General features: G+C 40.0%; 2 protein-coding genes across 4 annotated transcripts in view; one reads left to right on the top strand and one right to left on the bottom strand.

Annotated features, from left to right (window-relative positions):
* The window catches only part of PAAF1 (proteasomal ATPase associated factor 1), a 40556-nt gene extending 21270 nt beyond the window's left edge, over positions 1–19286 (bottom strand). Inside the window, exons 1-7 of one of the 2 annotated variants that reach the window (XM_080817645.1) lie at positions 19217–19241; positions 18125–18279; positions 17257–17297; positions 16348–16451; positions 11777–11866; positions 977–1075; positions 164–314 (exon numbers count right to left, since the gene is read on the bottom strand). In XM_080817645.1, coding sequence (XP_080673771.1) covers positions 164–314; positions 977–1012 — 187 coding nt within the window. In that variant the 5' untranslated portion in view covers positions 1013–1075; positions 11777–11866; positions 16348–16451; ... (1 more) ...; positions 18125–18279; positions 19217–19241. Of the gene's footprint in view, positions 1–163; positions 315–976; positions 1076–11776; positions 11867–16347; positions 16452–17256; positions 17298–18124; positions 18280–19216 lie in introns of both variants that reach the window. The other variant, XM_080817644.1, reaches the window with a different exon arrangement.
* A 142-nt stretch (positions 19287–19428) lies between these two features.
* On the top strand, positions 19429–22646 carry COA4 (cytochrome c oxidase assembly factor 4 homolog). 2 transcript variants are annotated; one of them, XM_080817686.1, is made up of 2 exons: positions 19429–19531; positions 21429–22646. In XM_080817686.1, the coding sequence occupies exon 2, from the start codon at positions 21441–21443 to the stop codon at positions 21768–21770; it is 330 nt and encodes a 109-aa protein (XP_080673812.1). In that variant the 5' UTR covers positions 19429–19531; positions 21429–21440; the 3' UTR covers positions 21771–22646. The 2 variants fall into 2 exon arrangements, with proteins under 2 accessions (XP_080673812.1, XP_080673813.1); XM_080817687.1 differs by lacking the exon at positions 19429–19531 and adding an exon at positions 19540–19646.
* Positions 22647–27484: the final 4838 nt, after the last annotated feature.

Here is a 27484-nt window from a genome sequence, read left to right as displayed (position 1 = left end):
GAATTTCTAATCCTTGAGGAAACAGCTCATTTAAATGGCCAGTTAGAGGAATTACTTGTGTTTTTGTAGAAAACTAGCTTCTGTTTCAACCTTTTCCACCTTTTTGGTGATTTGTCTCTGGGGAATCATTACAGAAGCCTTTTGGAGAAATCACCCTTCATACCTCCTTTGTGACCTTTGAAGGTCACCACACAGCTAGCATCTTCAGCTGACCAGATCTTCAGCTGGGCATCCATTCCCCCACTCAGAACCACAAGGCCTGATGGGAAAAACCTGCAACAATTCACATCAAATACATGTCCTTCCAATACTCTCTGGAAAAACAAAAGAAAATTCCATGCTAGTTCTCTTGTCCATTCCCTGATATTCTCTTACCTGTCATATCCTTGGTCCTTTAAATGAAATATCTACAAGCTATGCCTACATGCTGGTTTTTAAAACTAATGAGGTCCAAAAGGATCGCTTTAGCTCATTTGTATACCAGGCAGTGTTCTAAGAGCTACTGACTCCCTTTCCTGTAGCTCTGGCTACAGATATAATGGATTTGAACTCCAAGTTCTCACAACCATCCTTAAGTCTAGTTCTACATAGAAGGAGCTGAGGAGGCTTGAGGACACTTTTACTCACCTCTTCTGAAAATTCTCTGCATAAGTTGGAGGAGTTTTGCCATATAATCAACGTAATAGCCTAGCTAATCTGCCTTAGAAGCTGATCACTGAAGGCAGTTCGTACCAAGGGACCACCCACCTAGACATTCACTAGCCTGGCTTCTCCACTGTTCCAGGCCCAATTTGTTCTGGCAAATCACCAAGATTGAGGATGGTTCTCAGATTAACAAATGGGAGAACAAAGATCAGTTGAAGTACGGTGGTCCTATAAATTTAGAATGCACCACTCTACTTTCTGTGACCCAGTCTAAGGCTTCTCCGACCACCCTTCTTGTATAAGACCCTAAAAGCATAACCAAAGCCTTTACTCTGAGCTCGCCATTAGAAGCCTGCCAGATCTTCATGCTCCCATCAGTACTAGAAGACACGCCAAGACCGCCTCCACTGGAAATGTCCAGGCATGTTACCTGTTCAAAAGACAAAATAACTGGTGTTATAAATAATGAAATGCTCTTCTTTCCCTGAAATATGTTAAAGATCACTCCTGTTTCACACTCTTCCAAGACTTCTTCAGGCCTACGCTTCCCAGCACAAAGGACAAGAGTTTTCATGTGAAGACTGAGATGTCATCACCTATCTCCTAACAAGGCTAGCGCCAACATCTTTTATTTCTCAAAACAAAAAGATGTTCTTATAATCATCTACAGCCTTCTGCTTCAACTATAAAGTTTTTACTATCCCCATATCACTTTCATCGTTTCCATCTTTTGCTATTTAAAAAAATTTTTTTTAAGATTTTACTTATTTATTTGACAAAGAGAGAGAGAGCACAAGCAGGGGGAGCAGCAGAGGGAGAGGTAGAAGCAGGCTCCCCGTGGTGGAGCAGGGAGCCCATTGTGGGGCTCAATCCCATGACCCTGGGATCACAGCCCAAGCCAAAGGCGGACACTTAACCGACTGAGCCACCCAGGCACCCCTCTTTTGCTTTTTTAAAATTAAGATACCTCATTCTTAGGAATCCATGTACACAAAAGACAGTCAACTAAAACACACCAGACGGATTCAAGAAAAAGCAAAGATGCTTCCAATTTACTTCTTCACATTCCCCCTATAAAATCCTAATTGTGCGTATATGTGTATTTCAGAATAAGCAACAAAAAATTCTGATCCCTTTATGCAGTTTCAACATTAGCAATCACTTCATGCATAAGCAATGATCATACACATGCATACATACATATACTTTTTATTAGAAAACACCCAGCTGCAAATATTCCAGAAATGTAGGACTGAGATATATAATCCCAGACATATTCCTGGATTCCCATAAGACCTAAATTATTAAGGGAAAAGTAGGGTAGGCTTTAATTACCCAACCTTCCATTTTTCTTTGTTCTAAGCCAGTTGAGTCATCATGAGTAAATTCAGGAAGAACTAAAGGGGTATATCTGTCACCTCTAATACCTTCTAAGACTTTTTCTTCTTTACCTTGATTCCTCAGAATAGAAGTACTGTCTTTTTTAAAAAAATATTTATTTATTTGTTTTAGAAAGAGAGAGAGAGCACATTCGTGTGAGACAGTATGGGAGAGAGAATCCTCAAGCAGACTCCCTGCTGAGCACGGAGCCTGATCTTACCACCCTGAGATCATGACCTGAGCCATAACCTAGAGTCAGATATTTAAGCAACTGAGCCACCCAGGTGTCCCAGAATAAAAGTACTATTAACTTAATTGTGAATCCTTTAGTTTTAAGGATTATGACAATAACTAACCTTTATGTCATGTTTTATCGTTTATAAAACATTTTCAAATACATTACATCATTTGATTTTCATAATAATTCCATTCTGCTCCTAGCTTCCCATTGCTGGATACTGGAGACACGGATGTAAATATGACATAGTTCTCCCTTCACATTCTAGTACAGGAGTACCCAACTCTCAGATCTATCTTTCTTCTCCAAACTACCGCTACCACCCTGAATCCTGCCTTAAGCCTGAATACTAGGATCATCAATTAACTTTTCAATTCTGTCTGGCTCCCCAACTACATGACAAGTTGAACAATAACCAGCACTTTTTTGGTGTGTGGGGGGGATTTTATTTTTAAGTAATCTCACACACAATGCAGGGCTTAAACTTACAACCCCAAGATCAAGAGTTGTGTGCTCTGCCAACTGAACCCAGCCAGGACCCCCTGTCCAGCACTTTCTTAACATAGTCACAGACTATGTACATGGTAACTAACTCAACAAACACCAAAGGACAGTAGTCTGGTAATAAGAATGAAGTACCTTAACAATATTAGGTAGGTGAGTAAAGTCATCTGACCCATATCAGTCAGAGCAACTACTGTCCCCATTTGCAGGGTCCCAGAAACAAGACATTTAAACACTTCCCGACTCACGCTGAAGAAGATTTAATCCTTGAAGCAACATAGCTCAACCTCTTTCCTGACTCAGGTGCTATCTATTCAACTGCCAGCTTTACAGTGGTCACCTCAAACCCAACCAAGTTCAAAACAGGACTCTCATTCCCCCCAGCTTCATACCAATACAACTACTTGACCTCAACCAGTAAATGGCACTATAATTTACCCACCTCTTTGGAAAATTCTGGAATGATCCCAACTCCTCATTTTCACTCACATTTCACATCCAAGTCATTAGTAAATCCTATCTGGTCCTACACCCGAAGAATGTAGGCGCTACACAGTTTTATTCACTGCTATAGCCCCAGCACCCAGAGATTATAGGAGGCGATTAATAAATGGATAAGTCATGGGGCGCCTGGGTGGCTCAGTGTGTTAAGCCTCTGCCTTCGGCTCAGGTCATGGTCTCAGGCTCCTTGGATCGAGCCCCAGGTCGGGCTCTCTGCTCAGCAGAGCTCTCCCCTCTCTCTCTGCCTGCCTCTCTGCCTACTTGTGATCTCTCTCTCTCTGTCAAATAAATAAATTAATAAAATCTTTTTAAAAAAATGGATAAGCCACCTAATAATGAACTCAAATAAGAGGAAAGGAGAGTATGAAATAGAAAAAGGGCACAATTAGGGCGCCTGGGTGGCTCAGTCAGTTAAGCATCTGCCTTTGGCTCAGGTCATGATCCCATGATCCATGATCCATGATCCCCATGGAATCAAGGCCTGTGTCAGGCTCCCTGCTCAGCAGGGAGTCTGCTTCTCCCTCTGCCCCTCCTACCTATTTATGCTCTCTCTTGCTCTCTCTCTCATAAATAATATCTCTAAAAAATAAAAAAGGCACAATTAATCATTTTTTTAAATGACCTACTTCTCTCAACTATACTCAAATAAAAATAAGTAAATTTGGGGCACCTGGCTGGATCTTGATAGAGCATGTGACTCAGGGTTGTGAGTTCAAGCTCCATGCTGAGCACAGAGCTTCCTTTAAAAAAAATAAATTTAATTTAATTTTAAAATGTTTAATGGACATTGGGCAGGGTATGTGCTATGGTGAGTGCTGTGAAGTATGTAAGCCTGACGATTCACAGACCTGTACCCCTGGGGCAAATAATACATTTTATGTTAATAAAAAAATAAAAATAAATAAAAATATAAATATAAATATTGTATGTTATATGTATTATATACTGTATTCTTAAAATAAAGTAAGCTGGAGAAAAGAAAAAAAAAATGACCTATTTCTCAAAAGGTTTTCCCAATTCTGCCAAAAAGTTTATCACTTCCTCCCTAGTAGTCTTCAGCACTATGTTCATATATTGTAGTGGTTGTCAACCAGGGGCAACTTAGCTCATCACATCAGGTGATGTCTGGAAACATTTTTAGTAGTCATAATTAGGGAACAGCCCCATACAATAAAGAATTACCCAGCTTAAAATGTCAGTAGTACCATGGCTGAGAAACTTTGATATATTCTATTGTATCTCTCAGTTAATATACTGTCCCTGGAGGGGGCAGAGATATTGTTACCTTATCTGTTTTACTTATCTTTGGTGTCTTAGTTCCTAGATCTAAAAAGTAATTAAATCTCAACTATCCAGTTCTTCTAAAGTAACAGAACACTGAAGAGTAGATTATAGGTCATACCAGCTATCTCCTTTCTCTAAACTTTTATTAAAGTGGAAAGGAAACTAACATTTATTGAAAAGCTATTATATTCCAGACACATAATACATTACTCTCATATAATACCCTCAAAAATCTATTAAGGTAGGTATTATTTCTATTTTTCAGTTGAGAAATTTGAAGTTTAAGAAGTGATTAAATAATATCCTCAAGGTGACACAACAGAGCCAGGACGCAAACCAAGGTCAGAGTTTAAAGCTAGAGATCCATTTCTTAGTTCCAGCAAAAAAACAGATCAATGGGATGATCTTTTATTTTCTTTTAAAGATTTTATTTATTTGACAGACAGAGATCACAAGTAGGCAGAGAGGCAGGCAGAGAGAGAGGAGGAAGCAGGCTCCTTGCTAAGCAGAGAGCCTGATGCGGGGCTTGATCCCAGGACCCTGGGATCATGACCTGAGCCGAAGGCAGAGGCTTTAACCCACTGAGCCACCCAGGTGCCCCAATGGGATGATCTTAATGATTGGATAAATGTGACAATTCAAGGGAGGGAGGTATGGATGGATTACTTTATAGTGTCTTGATATGCTAATCATTTAAAAAATAATTAAGTTAGATCCCTACTTTAAACCAAGTAACAAAAATAAAGTTTGAAATGTAGCAAAATAAAACATAAAAATTCAAAGAAAATACTATATAATTTTAACACTTACATCATGCTTACTATGTTTCAGACAAAATTCTGTTTAAATCCTTGTAACAGCCCCATGAGATATACTTTTACCACTATTTTACAAATAAAGAATCTGTGACATAGAGGGTAAGTACCCTGGCCTAAGGTCACAGTTGAACCAAAATTCAAATCCAATGAGTTTATCACTAGAGTCTGTGCTCTTACCCATTATGATGTGCAATTATAAGTGAATATATATAGGGGCACCTGGGTGGCTCTGCCAGTTAAACAACTCTTGATCTCGGCTCCAGCCATGATCTCAGGGTTCTAAGACTGAGCCCCACATCGGGCTCCATGCTGGGTGTGAAGCCTGCTTAGGATTCTCTCTCTCTCTCTCTCTCTGCCCCTCCCCCACCTTTCTCCCTCTCTTAAAAAAAAAAAAATAAATATAAAATCATGGACTACCCTAAGCAGGACCCCAAAAGTAGTTACCATAAAGGAATAAACTGATGGGCTTTCTTACCCACAAATAGACCAAAATACACCCAGAATCTAGTGTATTACTATGTTCTCGTCACCTGTCTGATCATATTTTTTTTCCTCGTTAATGTCTTTTTAAATTTTCATCATTACAGTTATATTCTATCTTTTCAATGTATTTTTCTTGAAATATCTTATTTATTTATTTGACAGACAGAGCTCACAAGTAGGCAGAGAGGCAAGGAGAGAGAGAGGAGGAAGCAGGCTCTCCCCTGAGCAGAGAGTCCGATGCGGGGGCTGAATCCCAGGACCTGGGGATCAGGACCTGAGCGGAAGGCAGAGGCTTTACACCACTGAACCACCCAGGTGCCCCCAATGTATTTAATTTTATTTTTGTATATATACGAGTTTTTCTTTTCTTTTTCTTTTTTTTTTTTTGGAAACTAAATGTTACAATTTATTCCATCTCCATGATTACAGACATTACAGGGCAGGGCAGGTACACAAGGCAAATAGAACAAACTCTTCTCCCATTTAACCAGATACAGCATTTTTTTTTAAACACATTCTTTTGTTTCTTTTTTTAAAGATTTTATTTATTTGACATAGACCACAAGTAGGCAGAGAGGGAGACAGAGAGAGAGAGAAAGGGAAGCAGGTTCCCTGCTGAGCAGAGAGCCCGATGCAGGGCTCGGTTCCAGGACCCTGAGATCATGACCTGAGCCGAAGGCAGAGGCTTTAACCCACTGAGCCACCCAGGCGCCCCCAGATACAGTATTCTGGCAGTTTTATGATAATACATGTTGGCTTAATTAATTGACTTGGGATGAAAGCTGACAACGGCAAATATTTGTAATTTAGATCTTCTTCCATTGTTACTCCAAGGAACAATTCCTAACTACACTATAAGCTCTGAAATGGTGTATACTGCAACATTCTTCAAGCTTTCACATTTAATCAGAATCTGACACCTCTTCTTAAGGTAGAGAATTCTTAAAGCTGTCTTCCTCTTGGCTAACCCAGTCCACCAGCAATCTTAAAAAATTATCATATAAAAATAAAATTGTTCTCCCAAGCATTGATTAAAATTGTTATGCTGGGATCCCTTTTCAGAGCGTTAGCTCCTTGAGAGAAAAGAGAGATCCTAACTAACTGCTTCCATGAATAACAACCCTAGTACAAGGTACCCAATGTCCTTCGCAGCAAAACTCAAGAAGTTAGGCAGCCCTGAACATCCTGACAAGTTTATCAGTATTTATATACAAAGGATATGTAAGTCTGATCCCAGACCAAGTACTGCAACCATAATCCTAAGAAATCATTCAGTTTCAGCACATGGAGTTCCTCCAAGATGCCAGAGCATCTGAAAAATCACCTCAAAGCAAAGAGTGATGCATCTTTTACAAGTGAGAGGAAATCAAGGAGGAAAGAAAACTCCTCCCTCCTAAACTCCTCATCAAATCAATGGCTATTTTCACAGCTTTAGTTGACAAAATCCAGTGTCCTCATTTTCCTAACTGAAGGAGTCTATTTTCAAGGTGACTGTCAAGGTGAAGAAGAGCTTTCAGGCTTTTCTTTGCATGGCCCATGAATTCCAATCACTCAATGGGAGTCTCCTTCTCCTTTATTGCTCTCTAAACACACTGCTGATAGTGCCTGAAGAGGTCGGTGCATGGGCCTGAGGAACTGTCCACCCCTTGAGGAACTTCTTGGCAAACCAGCAATTGAAGCACCAGTCCTACTCCCGCTCCATTTCAGTGCAGGCCTGCCCTACGTTATTCATGACAGCAGTGGTGACCGTTAAGTTTTTCTTTCTTTACAATTTTGGGATATAGTTTCTTCTAACAAATAGACCAAAATACACCCAGATTATAGTGTATTGCTCTGTTCTGTTCACCTGTCTGACTATATTCTTTCTTTTTTTTTTTTGGCTTTTAATTTTCATTTTTATAGTATATTCTAACCTTCCATTGTATTTAACTTTATTTTTGTACATATGTAAGTTTTTCTTTCTTTACAATTTTGGAATATAGTTTTCTAACAAACAAGCAAAATACACACAGGATCCAGTACATTGCTCTATTCTGTTCACCTGTCTGATTGTATACTTTTTTTTTTTTTTTTAATCAGAGAGAGAGAGGGAGAGAGAGTGAGCGAGCACAGGCAGAGGCAGAGAGAGAAGCAGGCTCCCCGCCAAGCAAGGAGCCCAATGTGGGACTCGATCCCAGGACGCTGGGATCATGACCTGAGCCGAAGGCAGCTGCTTAACCAACTGAGCCACCCAGGCGTCCCTGATTGTATACTTTTTAAAAATTTTTTTGGTTTTTTCCGTTTCAGGTCTCTGTTTAGTATATATTTCTCTGGGGTCTTTGTTGCCATATTACTATTTTGTTCTCTCACTCATCTATTCTCTGAACAGAATGACAAGATGGAAAAACTCACCTCAAGAAAGAGAACTAGAGGCAGTACTGACTGCCAGGGACCTAATCAGTACAGATGTAAGTAATATGTCAGAACTAGATTTCAAAATAACAATTATAAAGAGACAACTGACAGAATGGGAGAAGATATTTGCAAGTGACAAATCAGATAAAGGGCTAGTATCCACAATTTATAAAGAACTTGTCAAACTCAACACCCAAAGAATAATCCAGTCAAGAAATAGGCAGAAGATAAAAACAGACGTTTCTCCAAAGACATCTAAATGGCCAAAAGACACATGAAAAAACGCTCAACATCACTCAGCATCAAGGAAATACAAATTAAAATACAATGATATAACCACTTCATACTGGTCAGAATGGCTAAAACTAACAAGTCAGGAAACAATTGATGTTGGTGAGGATGCAGAGAAAGGGGAACTCTCTTCCACTGTTGGTGGGAATGCAAGCTGGTACTGCCACTCTGGAAAACAGCACAGAGTTTCCTCAGAAAATGAAAATAGAGTTACCCTATGACTCAGCAGTTGTACTGCTAGGTATTTATCCAAAGGATACAAAAATGTTTATTTGAAGGAGCACGTGCACCCCAATGTTTATAAGAGCAATGTTCACAATAGCCAAACTATGGAAAGTGTCCAGACGTTCACAGACAGATGAATGGGTAAAGGAGATGTGGTATAGGGGCACCTGGGTGGCTCAGTGGGTTAAAGCCTCTGCCTTCGGCTCAGGTCATGATCCCAGGGTCCTGGTATGGAGCCCCACATCAGGCTCTCTGCTCACCTGCCTGCTCTCCCCACCTGCCTCTCTGCCTACTTGTGATCTCTGTCAAATAAATAAATAAATAAAATCTTTAAAAAAAAAAGATGTGGTATATATACACAATGGACTACTACTCAGCCATCAAAAAATGAAATCTTACCATTTGCAATGATGTGGATAGAACTAGAGGGTATTATGCTAAGCGAAATAAATCAATCTGAGAAAGACAATTATCATATGATCTCATTCATATGTGGAATTCAAGAAGCAAAACAAAGGAATTCAGGGGAAGAGAGGGGAAAAATGAAACAAGATGAAACCAGAGAGGGAGACAAACCATAAGAGACCCTTAATCATAGTAAACAAACTGAGGATTACTTGAGAGGAGAGGAGTGGGGGATGGGGTAACTGGGTGATGAAAAGTAAGGAGGGCACATGATGTAATGAGCACTGGGTGGTATATAAGACTGATGAATCACTGAACTCTACCTCTGAAACTAATAGTATGTTATATGTTAATTAATTGAATTTACATTTAAAAAAATTTTTTTTAAGTATACATATTATTAAAATGTTTTAAAGTCAAAAAAGGAAGTTTCACCTTCTTGTAAATAACTATATTTCTCGTAATAACCTTTCTTGTAATAAACTATAAATCGAAAGGCACAATTCATAACTTGATTTCTTTAAAGCAAGGCAAATCTTTATTCACATTTATAAAGCAATCTAAGAGCAAAATTCACCTAGGATTTTTACAAGAAATCTTTTCCATAATAGTTTGCATTTATCTTGCCCACACATACTATTATAGCCATTATTTTAAAATTTCTTTTAGAGATTTGTTGGTGGAGGGAGGGAAAGAGGGAGAGAGAGAATCTCAAGCAGACTCCCTGCTGAGTCAGGAGTCGAGATGGGGCTTGATCCCAAGACCCTGAGATGATGACCTGAGCTGAGATCATGAACCAGACGTTCAACTGACTGAGCCACCCATGTGCTTCTATTATAGCTGTTTTTTAAAAAAATCTCTTCTTTAACAAGGCTTTCCAAAGCAACCATTTAGTTTTCAAAGACATAATCACTCAGTCTTTTCATCCTCATATTACATTGGTTTACTGTATTTAATTAACAACGTTTCAAAAACAATATAATTGATAATGTAACTTATCCTTGGTAAGCATTCAATTTAACCAGTAGTATCGCAGTATGTAGATCCCAGAGAAGAGCTTACAAGCCGTGAACGTGCTGTGAGCATCAGTCAGTACGTTTTACACAGGAAAGGCAGGGCAATAGTTAACTGCATAAATTAGTTAAGTGGAAGTCAGAACATACTAAAAGCCTTATAACTTGCACTCCCTATGACTCAGCAACTCTATTTTATAAATGTATTCTAATTTCTTCCTAACTTTGTGTTAGCCAAATCATCAAAGTATAAAATCAAGAAATCAAAAATACCTGAAAGTCCAGTAATACAAGACTGGAAAAATGAATTGTAGTAAATCATACAGTAGGAATACTATGCAGCTCTTAAAAGAATATGCAGAGGGGCACCTGGGTGGCTCAGTGGGTTAAGCCTCTGCCTTCAGCTCAGGTCATGATCTCAGGGTCCTGGGATTGAGCCCTTTCTCTCTGCCTGCCTCTCTGCCTACTTGTGATCGCTCTCTGTCAAATAAATAAATAAAATCTTTAAAAAAATAAAAAAATTTTTAAAAAGACACTCTGAAAAAAAAAGAATATGAAGAAAGATGACATACAATGATGTACATATTATTAAGGAATAGAATACAAGTTATAAAACAGTATATACTATAAAAACCTATTTTGGTAAAATATTTAAAGAAAAAAGACAGGGCAGCGTGCCTGAGTGGCTCAGTTGGTTAAACGTCTGACTTCAGTATCACGTCCCACATCAGGCTCCCTGCTCAGCGGGCAGTCAGCTTCTCCCTCTCCCTCTGCCCTTCCCCCTGCTCACGCACACTCTCTCTCTCTTACACTCTAATAAATAAATAAAATCTTTTAAAATAAAAGAAAAAAGATGAGAATTGAGTGAAATAATACATAAAGCTTCACATGGTGCAGACACATAGCACGCAATCAATAAATGTTAGCTATTACTACTATATAATTAACACAGCATTTGTAACAAAAGTTCACAATAGTTACTTTAGTTACTTTAGATTGCAGAATGTGAGTGATTTTTCACCTTTTTATATTTCCTAAATTTTCATCACGAAACCTATGTCTGTTTTATAATAAGGATAAAAAATAGCCATTTTGTAAAATGTACTACACAATAAAATGGAAGGCTTTAATATAATCAGTTTATCCAAATATTTCTCATTTATGCTTCCAAAAAGATCATAGTAGTAAAACGGGCATTATCACAGAGACCTCTGAAAATTATTCCTCAATATGCTGTACTTGGAATTTTGATAAAACATCCCTGTCCTATAGGCAATGAGACAGAAATATAAACAATGGCAAATTACATAAACACAGCTACTATCATTATCCAAAAGCCACTAAGCAGCTCTGCTAAAACATAAATAAGTAAACCTCAGACAATTCCACTCTCTAAAATTACCAGTGAGTGGATTTATATACATATTCTATGTGGACCCAAATACCAGTTTTGCCAAGCATCACACTTCAGCTATGGTACCTTAATACACACTAAATGAAAGACACATTAATTATGAATATGTTTATAGCACTCAAGCAGATAAAATGAAAAATTAACATGTCATTATATTCTCTCATTTTATCAAAATACTTACACTCTTTGAATGAATTCTGGAAAAAGTAGTGTATGGTGCCAAAAACTTGGAGGATGCATTTTCCTTCGGACAAGAAATATGAATGCTTTTCTAAATAGAGAGGGAAAGTTGAAATTCATCAGTAAAGTTACTCCAGTGGAATGAAAGGCTCTTAAAGAAAACAGTAGATGATAGGAAATTCTAACTTTTTTTAAAGATTTTATTATTTATTTATTTATTTGACAGACAGAGATCACAAGTAGGCAGTGAGGCAGGAGGAAGCAGGCTCTCCTCTGAGCAGAGAGCCTGATGTGGGGCTTGATCCCAGGACCCTGAGATCATGACCTGCGCCAAAGGCAGAGGCTTAACCCACTGAGCTACCCAGGTGCCCTGGAAATTCTAACTTTTTAAATGTACCCTTTCTAATCCTCCTTTGCCAGCTCACAACACTACCACTCCCTTATAGATTAGCAGTCCTTTTACTGCAGAGGGCCGCAATGTAATTTGATATTGTTTAGCTGCCCTTATCTTTTTATATTGAAGTAAACTCCCACAGAAGATAAACCAGCAGTAAGATACTAATATGAGAGCATTAATTCTTCAAAGAAAATCTAATATGAGTACTCACAGTTAGCAGTGGGGCAAGGAATAGGATTAACAGACAGGAGAAAACATCACCAACCAGACTCCAAGTCTAGCACCTAAAGACTAGTCTAAAAGCTAACTTACTGCCTACAGGAACTTTAAGAAAAAATGTTAAGACTACTGACATCTAGGAGCGCCTGGGTGGCTCAGTGGGTTAAAACCTCTGCCTTCAGCTCAGGTCATGATCCCAGAGTCCTGGGATCGAGCCCCGCATCGGGCTCTCTGCTCAGCGGGGAGCCTGCTTCCTCTTCTCTCTGCCTGCCTCTCTGCCTACTTGTGACCTCTGTCTGTCAAATAAATAAATAAAATCTTTAAAAAAAAAAAAAAAGACTACTGACATCTATAGTTACCACAGAAAACTGGTAAATTATGGTACACTTATACAATCTGTAGGCCCTGGTCAGGTTTGCAGTGCCCATTCCAACAGTTCATCCATGTTCATAGACTGTTCATCGCCCCACAGCTGTATTAATTCCTCACGTGTTTTGCTAGTCATTATAACATATCTTTCAACTACTGTAGCAAGAAACACTGGTGACATAGTTGAACGGTGACATTCAAATTATATCTAGAAAAAGATGTTAGGGGGCGCCTGGGTGGCTCAGTGGGTTAAGCCGCTGCCTTCGGCTCAGGTCATGGTCTCAGGGTCCTGGGATCGAGCCCCGCATCGGGCTCCTTGCTCAGCGGGGAGCCTGCTTCTTCTCTCTGCCTATGCCTGCCTCTCTGCCTGCTTGTGCTCTCTGTCTCTCTCTCTGTCAAATAAATAAATAAAATCTTTAAAAAAAAAATAAAAGAAAAAGAAAAAGATGTTAGCTTCAGATGACAGGACTTGTACAAGGCAGCCTTTGTAACCGTTTAAGATTAAGGATGTTGGTGTTTCAAGGCAGCACGTATAGAGGTATAAAAGGCTTAGTAAACCCTTCAGGGATTCTTGCAATATGAGAGTCCTTTAATCTAACTGGCTGAATACCAACGCCACCACCTAAGTGTGTATTTCCTATAGGGAGCTGAGTAGAGTTACACTCGCCAAACAGCCCCAACCTGTTATCTCTTCTGCAGCAGTACTTCAAAGTTTTTGGAAATTCTACTGTACAATGAAAATGTCTTCCAAAGTCAAGATTTTCTAAACCTCTTTCTAAGACTAATATGTACACAGCAAACACAGGTCCTCACAGTTCTTTAGAAAGAACAATTTCAAAGTAGTAACGTTCTCATCACTAAAAATCGAAATGCTCTTACTACAAGTCTTCTACTCATTTAAAAAGGCAACTAGAGGAGCGCCTGGGTGGCTCAGTGAGTTAAGCCTCTCCCTTCGGCTCAGGTCATGATCTCAGGGTCCTGGGATCAAGTCCCACATCAGGCTCTCTGCTCAGAGGAGAGCCTGCTTCCTCCTGCCTCTCTGCCTACTTGTGATCTCGCTCTCTGTCAAATAAATAAATAAAATATTTTTTTAAAAAGGCAATTAGTATATCTGTCTATATAAATAGCACTTTCTTAGCCAGCATAGCCATATGTGGCTGCCTGCAGTCTTTTCATCAAATGAATTTTGCTTCTAACCCTATAAGAAAGCCCATACAGCTGCAAGAGAGTTGACCTGGATTTGGAATTGCCTCCTATACCCAAAACTAACCTATTAGCTAAACTCTCCTGGCTTAAATATTCCTACCAGCAAGGATTCAAGGAACTCCAAGAACTTAGTGTTCAGGCATCTATTAAGAATTGTGTTTGTTCTCAGAAGACTTCATTTCTTTGGGACTAATTATGTGAAAGATTTCAAGAATTAGTAGTTTTCTCCTGCTTATCAATTGACCAAATCAACCTTTAATCCATAAACAAACTATGGAGGAAGAGAAATGATGAACTACCTTCCAATATCAGCAGGAGAGAATCATGCTGTTAATGAAAATATTGTAATGAAAAGCTGCAAGAGATATCAAAACATAAAATTCAGGGTGGGGGGCGGTCAGAGGAGGAGTGTGGGCATTCCACACTAAGATAAAATTCAAAGTCAAACATTTTTATCCTCCAGGTTTAGATATTTAAGCATAATCTACTGTTCAAGAGAACAATGCAGCAACATCAAAGAGCAAAGTGACTCATGGCAATTAGGAAACAAATGAATGCTCAACCATAAGCATTTACTGTCTGACCCAGCAAGTACAAGACAGAAGTTAGCAATAATGTTGGAAGAGATAAGGACTGTATGAGGGCCTAAGTATGAAGGGAAGAAAGGAAGTTAGCACTGAAGCTATGGATGGATACGGGCAAAACACCTGGGAAAAATGTAGGCTTGCAAGGTAGTGTCCATACCTGGAATTTTATAGAATTGGTTTCAATTCTGGCATACAGTCTAATTAGCTTTGATTATTAGGGTTAATTAACGTCTCTGAGTCTGTTTGGTTATATGCAAAATGGAAATTTAAAATGCCAATCCCACAGGATTGTTATGATGAACAACAATTCACTTTTGTAAGATTTTAGTTTCATTCATATGCAGTCTCACTCCCTGTTAATCAGTCTATAGGTAGCACATCATCTCCATTTTGTAAATGAGGAAACTGAGGCTCAGAGAACTAAGTTATTTGTCCAAAAATCATATTACTAGTGTCAGAGTTAACTAAAACTTGACCTCAGATCTTCTGACAGTTTCTACTATGCCATAGCTGTTTCTGAAAAATAAATGCAAAACATATATAATAACATACAGCCTATTAACTTGCACAAATTGGAATAAATTTAACATTTGTCGTCTGTAAAAAACAAAGTATCATCCATTCATGTCAGTATACCTGAAATATTTCACAACTGAAAAAAATTTAATTACACATCACCAGATCATGGGTTCTGCAATACTTAGTTTGGCTATCTACTCAACTCAAAGACAATGAAAAAAACTACTATTTATGTAGGTCTTCATCAAGGCCTAGCCAGATATATTGTAAAGGCTATGCTGTCCAATATGGTAAATACTAGCCACAAGAGGTTATTGAGCATTTGACTGCCTTCGGCTCAAGTCATGATCCCAGGGTCTTGGTCCCACATCGGGCTCCTTGCTCAGCGGGGAGCCTCCTTCTCCCTCTGCCTCTGCCTGCCTCTCTGTCTGCCTGTGCTCACTCTCTCTGACAAATGAATAAAAAAATAAAAAAAAAATCTTTAAAAACTGATACTTGCCTCAGTTTTTGGAAAACTTTTTAAATATATCTGGAACCACCTGGGTATGTGAATTTATGTTCTCAACTCTAAATTTATACAACCTAAATACCTTTACTTATTTATTTTCAATGAAAAATTAGAGTCTGAATTGACATGTTTGGTAAACGTAAAATATACAGTCTCAAAAACTCAATAAGCAAAAAGGAATGTACAATATCACTCTAATAATTTTTAATATTAATTATAAGTTGAAATAGTATTTTAGATTTATTGCATTAAATAAAATATATTATTAAAATTAATTTCACCTGTTTCTTTTCATTTATTTTTTTGATTTATTTATTTATTTATTTGACAGAGAGGGAGAGAGAGACAGAGAGAGAGTCTGTACTTTGGACAGAGCCCCGCATCGGGGCTCGATCCCAGGACCCTGGGATCGTGACCTAAGCCAAAGGCAACCGCTTAACAACTGAGCCACTCAGGTGTCCCTCTTTTTACCTTTTTTATGTGGCTCTTAAAAAATTTTACATTACATATGTGGCTTACATAATTCATCTATCGGACAGTACTGATATAAGGGAAGTGTATGCAACTAAAAGTATCTCAAAGTACATGTAACTACAAAAGAAAAAAAAAACAACTCTGGACATCCAACGCAGTAAAAACTGTGATTACTATACAAATAAAATAAAGATGACAAAGATATATAAATAAAAGTATAAATATTTAAAGTAGATATATGGGTATTACCCCAGTTTTAGACCCAGTGTCATTTAGAGGATATAAAAACCTACCTTGTTTATCTCATCCACAATAAATCCTTCTGAAGCTGTAACTTCTGGGATGCCATCCTGGCCAATTCCTTGACAAGTTAGGCTGCCATACAAAGTTGGCTTACCTACATAACACAAAAGAAGCATTGTCTTAGGAAAATAATAAGAATTTAACATTGTTCTCCTTGAAGATTCAATTCAGGCATCTATAGAGATGGCAGGAAATTGGTTCATGAAAGAAAAGAAGGTACTTGTGTAAAGTAAGGTGAAGAGAAAAAAGCCCTAGCCTGGGTGAACCTAATTTGGTAGGAATATGCTCAAGAGCTAAAAATTAGATACAAAGATTTAAAGTTACAGCTTTTATAAGAAAGCTACTAGGGGGTTCCTGGGTGGCGCAGTCAGTTAAGCACCCAACTCCTGATTTTGGCTCAGGTCATGATCTCAGAGTTGTGATCTTGGGGTCCCAAGATTGAGCCCTGGACCATGGTGTGAACTCAGCGCACCGTCTGCTTGAGTTTCTTTCCTTCTCCCTCTGCTCCTGCCCCCCTCCTCCAAATAAATCAATCTTAAAAAAAAAAAACCTACTAAAACAATCTCAAACTCAGTTTTACTGACTGTGAAATGAAATTCTTCCACAATGAAAGATGAAGATCAACACGCACAAACGCATTTATCCACAGTATATACACATAATACATAGCATAGAGTTACGCTTCAGTAATCTAGAAAATCTGCTTAAGGAGAACACTGCTTTTGCAGTGATGGGGCCTAAATAAAATATCCTACACATAAACTGGTCAAGAACATTTGAAGATTATGAGCATTGTGCAAGGAGTTTGAGCCAAAAGAAAGTATGAAGCTCTCTTCTAAGGGTAGTAAATCCCCCTAACTCTAAAATAAGGCATATTAATTTGGGCAAATGGACATTACCTGGGGGGTGACAACTCAGCCAGGCTTCCCCTTCATCCTTCCTATGAAGAGAGACAAAAGACTAATTAGGCTCATTCAATGCTGAAAAGGATGCCCCCGGTGCAAGGGAGAAAGAACATCATATAATCTTCAGTTTGGACAGTACTTAGGTATGACTAGTCTAATATCTCATCCAGGCTTAGATTATTATAAAACAAGCTTTATTTATTAAAGAAATATTGATGCATTAAGTGTTTAATGCATAGATGTCTATTGGTTAAATGAATATTCAAATACTTCAATAACAGTGAGTTCACTATTCATTTATAAGTTACACAGCTTTGAAAAATCACGAATACTTTATATTTAGATATTTACTGGGATTATTGTAAGCCAAGCCCTGTGCTAGGCACTTTGCAAACAGTATAATTAATCCTCACAATTTAAGAAAATGTCTTTTATTATCCCCATGTTAAAGATAAAACTGAAGCTCAGAAAGTGACTTGTCCAAGGTCACCAAGCTATCTGGAAAGCAGGAACAGAAACATGGGACTAGCATACAATTTCTGCACTCCACCAGCTCACACTGACTTTTTATGTGTTTTAGAATGCACCGCCCCAATCATCCAAATCTTTACTTCATCACTCTAACATTTTAAGGTTATAGTGAAAAAGACTTATACTTTTATTTTTTCAATTTTTTTACTTTCTAATTAACATATAATGTATTATTTACTTTAGGGGTACAGGTCTGTGAATCATCAGTCTTACACAATTCACAGTACTCACCATAGCACATACCCTCCCCAATGTCCATAACCCAGCCACCCTATCCTCCCCCAACACACACCCAGACCTACACTTTTAAGACAGACAGATTTAGGGGCACCTGGGTGGCTCAGCTGGTTAAGTGTCTGCCTTGGCCTCAGGTCATGAACCCAGGGTCCTGGGATAGAGCCCCTCATCAGGCTCCCTGCTCAGTGGGGAGTCTGCTTCTCCCTCTCCCTCTGCTCATGCTCTCTCTCTCAAATAAATACATAAAATCTTAAAAAAAAAAAAAAAAGGAAAGAAAAGAAAGATTTAGGTTGACAGTAACTCTCTATCACTGGCTACAAAATCTTGGACAAGTTACTTCCTCTGATTCCTCTCCTGCATTCTCTCCTAGGTACCACTTTACCTGGTGGCCCTCAGTAAATGTCAGTGTCCTTCCTTTATTACTTTACTACTTATTGTAGTAAGTAATGTGTATTTTATTTTAGCTCAATAGTAAAGCATAATTTTCTAATTGCAAAAAGCTATGTTTTCATCTTTACCATGGTTTCAATGTGCAAAACTCCTATTAGTAATAACAGTTGCCATTCATGGCACTGCTGTACTCATCCTGGTGCAGAGTAACAACCTGCACAGTATACGATCAATAAATATGTTAAATGAATGGTTTGCTGTGCATCCCCAATTATGCTGTCAGCTTCCTGAAGGCAGGAGCCACCCTTTAAATTTAGATTATTCATCTAAACTCCACCCGCATACAGCCTGGACATAGTGGATGTTACATTGTTTCCTGAATAGAACTGTGCAGTATATCTAACATAGCACTAGGGGTCCAAGGAGGATACAAAGATTTCATCATAAACTCAAAGACAACGTGGAAGTGGTTGAGTAGTAGGACCTTTGCAAATAACTGACGAACAGTAAATATTTGCTAAATGACTGACTTCTCGCCCAAGAGTCTTCCTGCCTCCCAGTTTTCCTGTCTTTCTCCAACTCATTGATCCTAGTTCTGATACTGGGATCACAGCACATACACCTTGCCTCAAGACAGCTCTGCTGAAAACGAAGACAAATGACCATGTGGGTTTGCTACATCCAGTGATCCCTCAACAAATGATGAAGGTAATCCCTATCCTGGACTGGATACACCTCTCAACGCAAAGACAATACGCGTTACCCTCCTCCGTCCCGGTTCTGGGCCTTCATTCACCTGAGGGCTTGGGCCCAGTCGCTCTGAATCCTCAGAGGCGCCGCCATCTTAACCCCGCCTCTTCCGCTCTTTGCAGGAAGTGGGTCGCCAAGGGGCTGCGACAAGGACTGGGGGCGGGATCTATACTGAGAGGTCACCAATGAATACACGTGGCGGGTTCCTCTCCTCCCACTTACGCGCTCAGGTTCCGCTCCCCCTGCCCCCGCCCCCGCGAGCTTGGTTTTCGGTCGGAGGGTCGGAAGAGTTCTAACTGCCTGCAAAACTGACGTCGACGTGCTAGAACGCGCGTCCGAGTTCTCGTGTCCAGCCTGTTCGGTGAGCACTGCGTACCGCGTCCTTGCGCAGTGAGGCGTAGCGGGCACAGCGGGACTGCGGCTAACAGCCGCGTGGACGCATGCGTTCTCTCGTTAAAGTGGGAGAGTAGCTGCAGGTGACTTGGACGATCGAATTGCTCTGCTTTCCCGGGCCTTTCTAGTCCAGGCCAGCTGCCGACTGTGTAGCCTGCCCTGATCTCCAAGCATCGGTCTTCCTCTTTTTCACTTCAGGGAAGACTGAAGCCGGATGTAGTGGGGAGAGAGTACCGTGGCATTTACTGAGTTTTCCTGTTGTCCGTGCAGTTCTCGTTCATTATATTAATCCTTACGTTAATTCTATGAGTTAAATATTATTAAGGAGGAAGCTAAAAAGATTGTGTGGTAAGACGTGGTGCTGGGATTCGAATCTGGATCTCTTGGGTTAGAATCCAGGGCACTTTTTCTGTACAGTAATAAAATTCATTTATTGAACTCTTTAGACGTGCCAGGCTTCTTAAGTGCATTATCTCATTTAGCCTTCAACAGTCCTGTGAGGTAGACACTATTTTGTGATTTTCTTAAGGTCTTCCAGTTAGTGACAAAACTAGGTTTCCAATCCCAGTCCCTTTTCAAAGCCTTTTTACCCCCTCCTTCCTCAGGTTTGCCTGCAAAGCAAATGACTTTTGGGTAAGGCTATGGAGTCCTTAATTCTTTGTAATTTCCCCACTGCTTACTATGGCCAACAAGACCTTGCTATGATTAGATACTTTATCATAGCGCCAATTTCATTTGTTTTACAGTTCTCTTCATATGCTATTCTTCAGTCATACAGAACTTTCAGTTCCTTTCCTGTGTTAAATCCTGTCTCAACCTGTGATCCTGCTCTTCCACTGATTGGGAATAGACCTTCTCCCCATCTCTGGCTAACTCCTATTTATCCTTCAAGTCTCAGTTTAGGAATCACTTCCTCCAGGAAGCCTTCCTTGCCTGTTCCTGCCATGTCTGGATTAGGTGTTCTTTCAGTGTGTTCCCAGTCTTCGATATCTGTACACACTGCGTTGTAGTCTGTTTATTACATAGATTGTACACTATTAAGGCAGGAACTCAGTCGGTCTTGGTCTCCTGTATCCTCTAGTGTAGTGCCTCATACATGATACATACTCAATGATCGTTTGTTGAATGAATCAGAGAGACACAGGAAAGGCATTAAAGAGTACTAGTTCCTTTAAAGCCTGTCATGGTGAAATGTGTGTAAAGGCTGAGTTTATTCCCTTCAAACCTTTCTCAGATTCTTTCTGTAGGCTACTTTCTACTGGGTGCTGTGAAGCAGATGATCTTGGGAAGACAGTCTGGGCAAATCCACCTCACATTAAGCAGTCTCATCTCACAGACTCATCTCTTGCCCTGGCCCATGCGCATTGTATGCCATAGCCACACTGAACTCTCTCATTTCTCCTACATGTCAAACCCTACCCATATTTGGGTACTCTCCCAAGTATTAAATCATGTTCTTTTCCAACCATAGGAAAAGGCTAATAGGAGAAAAGAAGAGAGATTAATTTTTGGGGGGTGGATCCAAGACAGCTGCTCCAAAAAGGTGACATTTCACCTATTTCAGATTCCATTAGCAGAATCCATTCTAGCTTATTTAGTGCTATGCTAAACACTCTCATATACTTGATGTCACTTAATTGAGTTCAGACCATTTTGCAGATCTGTTCTCTTGCCAGGCCTATTGCTGATGGCATCAAGGTGAATCATGCCGAATATCTGTTCTCAAATGAGCTTACAGTCTCCAATGGGAGACATATGCATAAATAGGCTAAACCAAACCAAAATAGGTTTGGTCAGTGTTATTTATAATAGGGGAACCTCATAGTCACATCCCTACTCTAACCTTGCCTCCATTGATGTTCCAGAGATTCCCAAAGATGTCAACTCAAGGCCATACCTGGGCCCGACAGGTGAAGAAGGAAGATGAGGAAGAGGATCCGCTGGACCAGCTGATCTCCCGTTCTGGCTGTGCTGCTTCCCATTATGCAGTACAGGAGTGCATGGCCCAACACCAGGACTGGCGCCAGTGTCAGCCGCAGGTACAGGCCTTCAGGGACTGCATGAGTGAACAGCAGGCAAGGCGGCGGGAGGAGCTGCAGAAGAGGAAAGAGCGAAGCCATCCCACCACTGAGATTCCAAAACGCCTATCCCCAGAGAATGGCCCTGCAGAAACTAGCACCCAAAGAGATCCCGGGAAGAAGTCCTGAACAGTGGAAGTGTGGGCCAAGAGGTATAAAACTCAGGGATTATCTTCGGCTAAGACTGACGTTGAAAGCTAGGCAGCCATGGGTTTAGACATGACTGCTGTAAAGAGCTGTGATATTTTCATGGTGAGATACCACACATCTTCACCCATCATGTTCCACCAATATTTAATATTGACTGGTATTTGCCAAGTAAAACAAAGAGTGGGGTTAATGGATGGTCTTCTGTCCTACATCTTGGGTCAGTGTGCCAAGTACTGATTACAGGGACGCTTAATTTGAAAAGTAAATTCACAATCTAAATGTAAATTGGTTACCTAGTCAGGTCTTCATTTATTCATCATTGGTTCAACACATGACTGACAAGTTTTCCTAAGACCTTTCCTTGTATCAGCTACTGTGTAAATGAATAATATGATCTGATGTGATAATAGGATCTCTTTCTTCATGTTACTTAGTCTGGCTTGAAGGGTGGAAATAAGACAACATTAGAACAATTAATTACTAGCCATTATGTAAGTGCTTTTATCTTTCATTGGTTGATCTGGATATTTCATTCAGTCTAGTAGAAGAAGGAAAACATATGGGAAAATAAACATTGAGTTCCTCTTATATGCCAGACAGGTGCAGAGTCTGACCTCAACATGCTCACAGCCCAACAAACACACAATGTTGCCTGACATTTAAAAGGCACGTTTAACAGGGACACCTGGGTGGCTCAGTCAGTTGAGCGTTTGCCTTCGGCTCAGGTCATGATAGTGGAATCCTGGGATCATTCCCCACATCAGGCTCTCTGCTCAGCTGGGAGCCTGCTTCTCCCTCTCCCTGCCACTCGGCCTACTTCTACACTCTCTCTCTGTCAAATAAATAAAAAAAAATTTTTTTAAGTGGCTGAATCCCCTTTATGCCATAAAAAAGTAAATAAATAAAAGGCACATTTAACATAAAATACAGATTTTCAGGCGTGCCTGGGTGGCTCAATGGGTTAAGGCCTCTGCCTTCGGCTCAGATCATGATCTCAGCGTCCTGGGATCGAGCCCCACACAGGGCTCTCTGCTCAGCAGGGAGCCTGCTTCCCTGCCCCCCCGCCACTGCCTCTCTGCCTACTTGTGATCTCTGTCTGTCAAATAAATAAATAAACTCTTTAAAAAAAAAATACAGATTTTCAGCTCTAAAAAAATGGAGAAGCTATCATCATGGAGTTTATATTCCCATATATATAAATATTCATATATATATGACAATTTGCTGGAATTGAGTAACGATTCCTCTTTGAGATGGTTGTATTCTCCAGTTAATAACAGTTGCCATTGCTTCTCATTTTTCTTCCATGGAACTACATCCCCCATTCTGTTTTCTCTCTAGCCCTGGGAGGCATTTGGGAGTGGGAAAGGAGGTGGAAGAGTAACTCCTGCCATCGAAGCTGGAATGTAAAGGGGTGTATGCTCTCATCATCATCGGTAACTTTTTAAAAAAATTTTATTTATTTGACAGCGAGAACATAAGCAGGGGGAGCAGCAGAGGGAGAGGGAGAAACACTCCCCGCTGAGCAGGGAGCCTGATGTGGGGCTTGATCCCAGGACCCTGAGATCATGACCTGAGCCGAAGGCAGACACTTAATGATCTGAGCCACCCAGGGGCCCCCATCAGTAACATTTCTTGAGCATCTATGTATTAGAAGTGCAAATCTGAAGTATAGTAAGCCCTAAAACTACTTTGAGTCTTTGCGTTGGTGACTGGGGAGGAGAGAAAGAGAAAAGAGGGGAGAAGATGAGAGGAATACCAATTTAAAGAACAGTAAAATCCAATTAGTAATCAGTAAGGACTCTGTGGGGCCCTGTCTGCTCAGTGCTGTGGGTCATCAGAGAGAGCAGTGTGGACTGGAGCTGTCAGCAAGAATTTCAAAGAAGGGAGTTAGTTGAGTTGAACCTTAAGTGATGAAGGAAACATTACCCCTTTGTAACATATGTAACAGAAAGGAATACCATCTACAACAAGTAAAAAGTACCTAGAAATAAATGGTGCCTGGGGGGCTCAGTCAGTTAAGGATCCAACTCTTGATTTTAGCTCAGGTCATGATCTCAAGGTCCTGAGATCAAGTCCTGTGTTGGGCTCCATGAAGATTCTCTCCCTCTCTGCCTCTTCCCATCGCGCCCCCTGCCCCTCAGCTTGCTCTCTCTCTCTCTCTTAAAAAAAAAAAAAAAAGAAAGAAAAAAAGACAATACCTAGAAATCAGTAAGAAGCAAACAGCCCAATTAAAAACTGAACAAAGTTAAATAAAGTAGTATTAGCTATTTCTATTAACAAAAATCAAAAGTATTTATAACAGCCAGTATTGGTGGGGATGAAGAACAGGCACAATCACACTGAAGGGATAATAAGTTAATAAAGCTACTGGAGGACAGTTTGGTGGGATCTATAAATATTTTATCTTTTTTTAAAGATTTATTTGAGAGAGAGAATATGCGCACATGCGTGGGGGCAGGGGTAGAGGGAGAAGCAAAGCAGATTCCTCTCACCATGGAGCCCCATGTGGGGTTTGACCTCATGACCCTGAGGTCATGACCTGAGCTGAAATCAAGAGTTGGTCACTTAACTGACTGAGCCACCCAGGTGCCCCAAGATCTATAAATATTTTAAACATTTATATATTTACTGACTGGCTTTTTCAGAAGAGTATGCTACTCTTGATCTTGGGGTCATGAATTTGAGCCCCACATTGGCTTTAGAGATTACTTAAAAACTTAAAAAATTAAAAATATATATTTCAACAGCAATTCTTTTAGGAACCCTCTTGAATATATTTTTATAAGATGTGTATACTAATATGTTCACTGCAACATTGTTTACATAGAGAATAAATGTTCACCATGTAAAACTCCCATCAGTAAGGACTATATTTGCATAGATATTCAAATCTTTTACAACAGAAATGTATCTACATATTAATTTGTGTAATTAAAATAGAAATAACTGTCTGTGGGGAGGGCGGGTGGGATTCTAGTAGAGGAAGGACAGAAGGACTCACCAGCAGACTAGCTTCCAAACCAGCTAAGTGCAAGTTTTATAAGACTCCATCTCTAACACAGAGCTAATACTGGGTGAGTCACAGAATGTATTTGGGCAAAGAGGGCTCTGTTGCCACTCAAACCTGTTTCCTCAAGTAAATGGGATAATTCCTATTAAATAGGCATAATAGAGAATTATTATTTTCTTGGCACAGAGAATTAAATGAGAGAGAGTAATATAAATAGCAAATAAAAATTATAAGCATTTTTGAGCTATTAAAACTATTATAATATTTATAATGTATATATATAATAAATAATGTCATATAATATTTATGAAGCATTTAATTCAGGCTGTTTGGTTCCAAAGTTTGCTCTCAATCTCTATGACATACTGCTTTCAAATCCCACTCTGCCACTTACTAGCTGTGTGGTTTGGGCAAATTACTTAACATCTCAGGATCTATTTTTTTTCTTCTGAAAAATGCATGTAAAACCTTCCTCATAGGCCTTAAAACTAATAAATGTAGACCTTCCTCATAGACTTGTTGAAAGAATTAATCTTGGTAAAGAGCTTAGAAACAGTGTCTGGTACATAGTAAGCATTCACTAGATGTTAATGTGATTATTATTGTGTGCTAGGCACTCTCCTGAGTTACATTTTCTCAGTAACTCCATTAACTACCCTTCACAGAGGAGGAAATAAAGGTTAGATTGGGGGCTAGACTTTCAAGTGTGTCTTATTCTTATGTCTATGCTGTTCTGTTCTGTGCTCTCCTAATCTTCCACTGCCTGGTATGATGCTTAACAAATAGTAAGTAACTATTTACTATGTAAATATTACGGATTTGTTTGTTTGGTTGGCTTTTTTAGTGTTTTACAAAAAGGAGGTTGCCAGTGCACCTTGCCCACAGTGTTCTAGATTGGCATATTATTTTAGTCTCTCAACTCTGGAGCCTACAGCCATGGAGCTGTAATTTAAGGTGGTCCATGCTTGTCCGGGACAATCTATGCCTACCTCTGTACAGAGGCTTGGTGCCAGGGATGAGTGGAGAGACTTGGCTGGGTGTCCCTGTGGCTCATGAGTTGACCCTTCCCTGCAAGGTCCTTGGCTGGGGACTTGGCCTGTGCTCAGTACAAAGTTGCATGGTAATGTGTTTTACTAGGTGAGTAATAAGAGATGCCTCCCACTCTCCCTCCCTCAGGTAAAGTTTCCAGACTAAGTCCTTGAGCTGCTGACTAGAAATCCAAAGAGAACTGGAGCCAGTTCGGGTTGAAACCTTATGCTTCCCACTGTATAGAATGATAGGGCTCTCTGCTGCCACAGGGACTTAAAGCAGGCAGAAGTGGGAGAGATTCTTTCTTCCTTTAGCAGCTATCTTCTGAAGAGTTTTCATTCTTTGGAGCTTGGGCATCTTTCAGAGCCTGGGCATTCTGTCTAAATGGTGACCTAAACCTGAAATGACTAGGAATGAAAGTTATTCCAGGGGGATTTATAAGAACTAAATGAATCATTTCAGACTCTCTAGGGAGATCACACATTTGAAGACATAAATGACACAAAGAGGTCAAAGTACGCATTAAACTAGTGCAAGACACTTTGGCCACCTGTTTGCAGTGCCTTTCCGGCAGGTCTATTTCTAGACCCAACCAATGCATGCTCAGAGTGCTTTCCTTCCTTAAGTAAACCTACCCTTTTAGAGTCCACAGCTGGCAAATTCCAGCCTTCTGTGGTGGTGGCAGAAGAAGGCATCCTTAACCAGAGGAAGGGAACTAAAACATGAAGCTGAGGAAACTGTTGGCCTTAACTAGGAAGGCCGACTAGGAAGACTGCCAATTCAACCCCATTCAATCTTCCTGGAACTTAATGATCTACATAAAAAGTCGGTTTTCAATATCTCAGTAACGTGCACTAAACCAGGAATTGAGTGAACTAGAGCAATCTCTGGCTGGCCCCGGCTAACCTTGGACAAGTCTCTTTCCCTCTTAGGCCAATGATCTCATCTTTTTACAGATGAGAAAAATGAAGACCAAAACAGATTATCCCAAAGGTTGTATACTGATGGAGCCAAACCTAGCACCCAGCTGTTCTAAATCCCGGTCCACTGATCTTCCCTCTTGTCCCTCCTGCCTACCCCTCATGTTATCACAGAGATTCTAGGCACATTCAAAGGAACATTCAAAACTAAAAGTATGCTGAAGGAATGAACTACTGATAGACACAACAACATGGATAAAACAGGGTAAATGAAGTCAGTCACAAAAGGGCATATACTGTATGATACTTATATGCAGTTCTAGAAAGGCAAAACTTCGCCAAAAATGAGATGAATGGTTGCTTCTGGAGAAGAATGACTGAAAGAATGTAAAGGAACTTTCTGGGGTTATGGAAGTGTAATCTTGATAGAAGTATAGGTTTCATGGGTGACTGCATTTCTTTTTAAAGATTTTACTTATTTATTTGACAGACAGAGATTACAAGTAGGTGGAGAGGCAGGCAGAGAGAGAGGAGGAAGCAGGCTCCCCGCCGAGCAGAGAGCTGGATGCGGAGCTGCTTGATCCCAGGACCCTGAGACCATGACCCGAGCTGAAGGCAGAGGCCTTAATGCACTGAGCCACCCAGGTGCCCCGGGTGACTGCATTTAAAAAAAATTTTTATTGGGGCGCCTGGGTGGCTCAGTGGGTTGAAGCCTCTGCCTTCAGCTCAGG

This window comes from Martes martes (assembly GCF_963455335.1).
Source record: "Martes martes genome assembly, chromosome: 10".
Taxonomy (NCBI): domain Eukaryota; kingdom Metazoa; phylum Chordata; class Mammalia; order Carnivora; family Mustelidae; genus Martes; species Martes martes.
The sequence above is the reverse complement of the archived record's forward strand: the minus strand, read 5'-3'. Positions and strand labels throughout refer to the sequence as shown.